Below are 7,328 nucleotides of genomic sequence, written 5' to 3'. Positions count from 1 at the left end.
GATTATCACCCTCCTAATGGCGTGTCGGCACAAGTTCATTTCCCGCATAGGGTGTAGATCCAAGTTGTCACGTCTAGGGTGGCTGTACTCCTAGTCTACTAGTGATCAAAACCCTAGATTTGAAATTATGTATGTCACATTGAAGTGAATTATTATTTTTCATTGTAAGGCAGTGTCTCTCAAAATAGAAATAAAATTTGAGGAAAGTATTTCAAAACAAATTCACCTGTATCAATATTCTATGTCAACTTGTAAGATTTGGCGCAAAAAGTATGATCACATGTATTGTATATATACTAATAACAAACCAAATTGATATGGCCGTGAGTCGTATAGTAGTATGCTATCCAGAGGTGCGTTTTCTTGGCTATGTGCATTTTTTCACTAAATTATGCAGGTGTACATGCATGTTATATGCCTATGGACGTTACATTTTCAAGTAAGTTTCAAACTTTTGAAAGTGGCAAATTAAAAGAGATGACAGGTACGCAACTCATTTTACTTTGGTAAGTAATCACTCGCCGTTAAACGGTATGAAAATAGGTGAAGCATTCGATGGATACATCAGGACGCGTGGGTGTTAGGCAGTGGCGGAGCCAGCCACCAGACAATGGGTGTACATATTTCCCTAAAAATCACAAATTTACTACTCCCTCCGTTCCTAAATACTTGTCTTTCTAGAGATTTCAACAAGTGACTACATACGGCGCAAAATGAGTGAATCTACACTTTAAAATATGTCAACATACATCCGTATGTTGAATCCATTTAAAATGCCTAGAAAGACAAGTATTTGGGAACGGAGGGAGTAGATTTTATAATTTATTTCGTGCATATGAATGTGTTATACATGAATTGCCAACGTCTTGGCAAAAATAATTGGTGTATATTTGTACACCCAAAAACACATGTAGCTCCGCCCGCGGTGTTAGGCAGAGTAGCCGAATAGATCACAATGGCTATGATCTGGTTGTTGTTAACTTGATCTGTGCTCAACAAATAGGATACCTATACAATAGAAATCTTACAACTACCAGATCAGCCTGGCAATCAGCCCATGCATGCATAATACGCACACACATATGCACATAGCTATTACGGCTTTTCTTGGCGAAATTATTAGGTAGTATTAGGGATAACAACTACTGCATTAGTAGTACTATATATACACGATGCGCACAGTAGTAACGTACAACTGCCAAAAGCTCGAGCTCATCACAAAGTAGCAACCCGTGTCCTTCTCACGTGTACGCGAACCCGCAAGCGCAGAGACACTACATACCATGGCGACGGGTGGAGTACCATTTGACGCGCTATCGTCACTGGACCCCGAGACCTTCGCCGGGGAGTCGCGCGCCGTGATCAACTTCCTCGCGGACTACTACCGCGACGTCGAGACGTATCAGGTCCAGCCCCAGGCCTTGCCAGGGTGCCTCCGTGCGCTTCTACCCGACGCGCCGCCCGAAAACGGTGAGCCGATGGACGTGATACTGGAGGAGGTACGCACTCACATCGTCCCGGCACTGACCCACTGGCAGAGTCCCAAGTTCTTCGGCTACTTCCCCATGAACGCGAGCACGGCCGGGTTCGCCGGCGAGATGCTCTCCACCGGGCTCAACATTGTGCCGTTCATGCGGGTCGCGTCGCCGGCCGCCACCGAGCTCGAGAGCGCCGTGGTGGACTGGATGGGCAAGCTGGTGGGCCTCCCGGATCGCTTCCTCTTCTCCGGCGGTGGCGGCGGCGTCCTGCACGGGAGCACCTGCGAGGCCGTGGTGTGCACGCTCGCGGCCGCGCGCGATCGCGCGCTGAGCAGGCTCGGCCACGAGGGCATCCTGAGGCTGGTGGTGTACGCCTCGGACCAGAGCCACTGCACGTTCCAGAAGGGCGCGAGGATCGTGGGGATCCCTCGGTCCAACTTCCGCATCATCCCGACGACGGCGGCGTCGGGCTACGGCCTCACCGCGGCCAGCGTCCGCGACGCGGTGGAGGCCGACGTGGCCAGCGGGCTCGTGCCGCTGTACCTGTGCGCCACGGTCGGCACGACCGGGCTCGGCGCTGTCGACCCGGTGCGGGACCTCGGCGAGCTGGCGCAGAGGCACGGCATATGGCTGCACGTCGACGCCGCGTACGCCGGCAGCGCCCTGATCTGCCCCGAGTTCCAGCATCACATCGACGGCGCCGAGCTCGCGGACTCGGTGAGCATGAACCCGCACAAGTGGTTCCTCACCAACATGGACTGCTGCTGCCTGTGGGTGGCGAGCCCCGCCGCGCTCACCTCCGCACTGTCGACCAACCCAGAGTACCTCAGCAACGTCACAGAAGAAAGTGCAGGCGCGGGCGTGGTCGACTACAAGGACTGGCAGATCGCGCTGTCGCGGCCGTTCCGCGCCATGAAGCTGTGGGTGGTCCTGCGCCGCTACGGCGGGGCGGGCATGCGGGCGTACGTTCGGCGGCACGTTGAGATGGCCAGGTGGTTCGAGCAGGCGCTGGAGGCCGACGGGCGGTTCGAGGTGGTAGCGCCGACGAGGTTCTCCCTCGTGACCTTCCGCCTCCGTCCAAGGCACGAGGGCGACGGCGATGCCGTTGATGGCTTGAACCGTAGGCTGCTCGTGGCGGTGAACGCCAGCGGGCGGGCGTTCATGACGCATTTCGTGGTGGACGGCAAGTTTGTTATCCGTATGGCCGTGGGCGGAGCCATGACGGAGATGCGGCACGTCCACGACACGTGGGAGCTTGTCCGGGAGAAGGCCGAGGAAGTCGGCGCACTCCAAAACGAACGGAACGTGCTGAAATAAAATACTGAGAACATGGAATTCATGAAGCATCAAGTGGAATAGATCCACAGGGTATCCGGTGTAAATCTTTGCTCCTACATGACCACTATGAAAGATATGAAATCTGTATCTCCTTTCTGTTTATTCATTTCCACCGAAGTACGTTTTACTAATCAAGGAAACAATCACGATCATGGCAGTGACAAAATTACTGACGTACTCCCTCCGTCCGAAAATACTTGTCATTAAAATGGACAAAAAGAGATGTATGTAGAACTAAAATACATCTAGATACATCCCCTTTTATTCATTTTGACGACAAGTATTTCCGGACGGAGGGAGTACTAATTACGAACCAGACTAGCATGCACTTTCTCCGTTCCTTTATGTAAGGTGTATTATTTTTGACACGGTGACCAAGTCACCGAATTATAGACATGTTAGAACGAAATTACCTTTGAAAAATTTATTGGTTAGTTGCAAGTAAATCAGTTACTCGAGAAAAATATGAGATACATGCAGTCGACAGGGAGATACTTTCCTTCTTTTACTACAAGGAGAGATACAGACAATCAGAAGAGAGATACTTTCCTTTTTTCTGGAGGGCTAACAAGGAAATTATGAGGAATTAGAAGAAATGCACCCTACATTTTAAAATTTTATCAAAAAACAAATACACCTTATATAAAATAACGGAGTGAGTAGTACGCATATCTCTACTAGTTAAAAAGAACGTAAGATTTTCATTTCACCTTTCATCCCACCACCCCTTCCTCCAACCTTCCATGTATATGATAATCAATCACCTTCATTTACTTACCTTCTGAACCAATTTTACTTTAATTTACTTACCAAACTTTTAATCAAAATATAAGGTAATTCACGGTCAGAATTTGATGAACATTTATTTACGCAATCGCATTATTATTGACAGGTAAATCACAAGCTAAAGTACTAGAATATTTATCTCCCGTTGCAACGCACAAATATTGTTCTATTAATAGAAATATGTACGCACATAGCTAGCACTGCAAAGACAGAAGTTAACAAGAGAGGGATAATCGTGTTTCCATCAGATCGGCCAGGCAGAGGCTGCGACGGCGGCGACAACAGCAGCGTCCTCGATGGCCTTCCTCTTGGTTTCGTTGGCGGTGGACATGGTGACAATGAAGACGAGGCGGACGCGCACGAACGACGGTGAGCAGTCGCGTAGGAGACGCTTCCCAAAAACCTAATTGCCCCTCTCCCGTACGGGATACAAAGAGACGGGGTTTCAGAGGCCTGCTCTTCGGTCAACCGTGTATGCGGTGGATGGGATGAGATCACCGACGGCAGCAGCTGCAGTAAAAAGGAATGACAGTGGGCGTGAAGGCAGAGATGTGATCCGATTCTCGTGGCGGCTAGGGTTGACCAGCGCCTCCAATATATAGGCTCGACCGCGTGGAGAGACGTGGGCTGGTCCCACGTCCGAGTCGGTGAGTGCCCACGATCAGACGTCTCAGATCGTGGCCCCATCTGTCGAAGACCCCCCCGTTCCTGACCGACAAAAATAAGCGCATAAGTGTGAGCTCGGCTCGACTCATTCCCGCAACTCGTGACAAGGCGAGGCGGGCGGCGGAGGAGGAGCGCGCGTGAACCACTTCTATTCTCAAGCTCCAATAGCATGTAGAAAAGAATCCCTTATAAGAAGGTCCAACTCCTCTCCAACTATCAATGTGAGACTAAATTTCCCACCGCAACCATTGCCATAAAACCCACATGGGCTCTTGTAGATTTTTCAGAAATTGTTACATGGGCCCTAGGCCCACCCTCATATTTCAACAATCCCCCACCAGATCTCAAAGGGCCCATATTATCCTTTGTTCCAAACACTATTTTTGTATACCAGTATGTTAGTGGAGACCTGTTAAGGTTGAACTCCACCTACAACAAGTAGATACACTCCTTTACAACTGAACAATGGACTATGGCCTGAATTATCAGTTTAACGTAAAGAAGTTTCATCACATGTCTTACTAGTACTAGACTGTCGAAGGTTGACCCCTCGGGTGGAGCATATTAGTCACACTTCTGGACTATTCATGAGCTTGCTAGAGATCACCTCAATCTCATAGATCGTGACCAGAAGTCAGGCTCATATAGGCGTGTTCCTCCAAAGATCACTCTGTAGGATAGCGTCTTGCTTACATAAGCCTTGGAACACACTAAGACAACATTCAACCTATCGTACAGTTTCTGAGAGTATTACATCTCCAATGGAGTGGGTTAGTAAAGTTACTCTTCTCAGTTCACCGTTGGCTTGTTTTCCCAGGTCCTACTTCACAGGATCTCCGGTCACATAGGTTAGGTTACCACCATGGCAACTCATGCGGGTCTCATACCCATCTCTCTTGATGCATTATCTATCACAACCCGTGGTAGCCCTTCAGTAAAGGGATTTTCCAGATTCTTAGCTATTTGGATATAATCCAATGCTATCACTTCGGAGTTTCTTAAATGTCTGATAGCTCTTAATCACATTCTTACATTGTGGCACCCCGGCTCAGAGAAACCGGAACGCCCCATATTCCATCCCAGAGACCGAGGAGAAGTCTTCTGGAATACAGCATTGCTCAGCATAGAACAAATCAGGTCTCTATTACAAAACGAATACGAATACAAGGTCTCCAATATTACAATGAATAACATTGGCATGGTGAAGCTACGCCAACCACAGTTTCTCTATGCAAGCAGCATAACAACTCGAGGCAGCGGAACCTCTACTGGCAGCGGAACAGTGAATGGCGATGATGGACTCCAATCCACAGGTACTCTGGCTGGAACGTTTATCCTAGCTCGCGAACACGGGAACCACACCAAACAAGAAAGCAATCCAGGCACGACCTGCAAACTGGCATGACACGCCAGGTCAGTACATTGAATGTACTTGCAAGCTCACAATAACCAAAAGTAGTCAAGAAAAACAACAACATGGCATTAGTAGGTTAAAGCAATCATGAGCATGATACTAAAAGAAAAACTTGGCATGCACAAAGTGAACATGATACAACTAGAACAACATGAGCATGGCATGACCATATGACATGGTGATACTAACATGCAACAGGTTACATTATCATGCACCCACTTACTCTTGTCCGGAGGTTACCATATTACCATATCATGCATCAACTTATCAACCAACCTCGGTATCCATGATACCTTCGTGATCATCTCACGATCACATAAAAATCAATCAATTTCGGTATTCACAATACCTACGTTATCCTCTCATGATCACATAAAGATCAACCAACTTATTTCATCGCCTAACCGGGGTTGTTATTAAGCAAGTTATTATTACAGTTGGCTCATAGTGTGACCTACTACGAACTGGGCCCATATCCACGGACGCGGTTATCGATAGATTAAAGACACACTCCGCAGAGGTTAGTACATTGTACCCACACCACTGAACCCACGGCCTCGCACTCCCGTTCGGGTGGACCAACGGCGTTCCGACAAAACCAATCTATTGCTATCTCACTCTCCCGGCCACTTCGACAAACTCCCCTTTGGGCTAAGTCATGGGTGGCCCCGTTTCACCTCGTGACACCTAATGCCCACCATCGTGGCAAAACAATAAACAGTCCCAAACGGGGACATGTGCACATAACCAAACTCGGGCTCACAAGGCTTATGACCGCCTACATGATCAGGGTAGTGCGCGCCCATAACCTTTCCTTGTTGGAGGCACCAGCGAGAGGCATGACAATAACCCACATTAGGGCCTTCCCATAAAGGCCAATGTGGTTGCACTGGCCAGCTCGTCTCGATGGCATATGACTCAGCCAACAGATGTTCAAGTTCATCTAATATCCGATTAAACTTGAAAAGTAAACAGCTGAGTCATAATGAAATAACATGATGTAACCACAATGCATATGAACATGATATCAACATGAACATGTACTAGAAATATAACCTCTTAACATGTGAAGCATTTATCAACAATAATAAAGCACTTAGCTACTGGATGCAGATAAACTTGGATAATAATGGTACTGATAACAGACTATAAACATGCATTAGATGGAGATCACTATCTCCAGCATGTACTACTACCAAGCATGGCATACGAAAATAATACTAGCAAGTAGTACCTGATAACAAAGTGCATGAAGACATTGCATGATCGTGAACACAGATCCATAAACATAACCGAAACAACGATATAACGGGAGCAACCAAGCAGACATTTATTAAATATTCAGGTTGAAAACCAAGGCTACTGCATGGCTATCATGCAAGTGGCTATTGTGGCCTCACTAGTAGAAAACGGGCCATTTATCCCGGTTCCAAAGGCCCTTTAGCCCCGGTTCTGAAACCGGGACTAAAGGGTCGGGACTAAAGCCCAAAACCTTTAGTCCCGGTTCGCTTACGAAGCGGGATAGAAGGGGCTCCACGTGGCCGCTGCGGGGCGCCCAGGTAGGAGGACCTTTATTCTCGGTTGGAAATACCAAACGGGACCAAAAGGCCTCCACGCGCCAGCAGCTGGCAGGAGCTGGATTTTTT

The 7,328-nt window shown here is 48.1% G+C and overlaps 1 protein-coding gene across 1 annotated transcript; it reads left to right on the top strand.

The window, feature by feature from the left end:
* Positions 1 to 1,211: 1,211 nt before the first annotated feature.
* LOC119281836 (tyrosine decarboxylase 1-like) lies at positions 1,212 to 2,903 on the top strand. Its single transcript, XM_037562255.1, has one exon. It carries the CDS (start codon positions 1,284 to 1,286, stop codon positions 2,793 to 2,795), a length of 1,512 nt encoding a protein of 503 aa, XP_037418152.1. The 5' UTR covers positions 1,212 to 1,283; the 3' UTR covers positions 2,796 to 2,903.
* Positions 2,904 to 7,328: the final 4,425 nt, after the last annotated feature.

Source organism: Triticum dicoccoides, chromosome 3B (genome assembly GCF_002162155.2).
Source record: "Triticum dicoccoides isolate Atlit2015 ecotype Zavitan chromosome 3B, WEW_v2.0, whole genome shotgun sequence".
In the NCBI taxonomy this organism is placed as follows: domain Eukaryota; kingdom Viridiplantae; phylum Streptophyta; class Magnoliopsida; order Poales; family Poaceae; genus Triticum; species Triticum dicoccoides.
Note: the sequence above shows the minus strand (reverse complement) of the source record. Positions and strands in the feature narration are given on the sequence as shown.

Excerpts from the sequence above, each read along its gene's own strand:
- LOC119281836 (XM_037562255.1), top strand. The coding sequence starts at position 1,284 with ATGGCGACGGGTGGAGTACCATTTGACGCGCTATCGTCACTGGACCCC.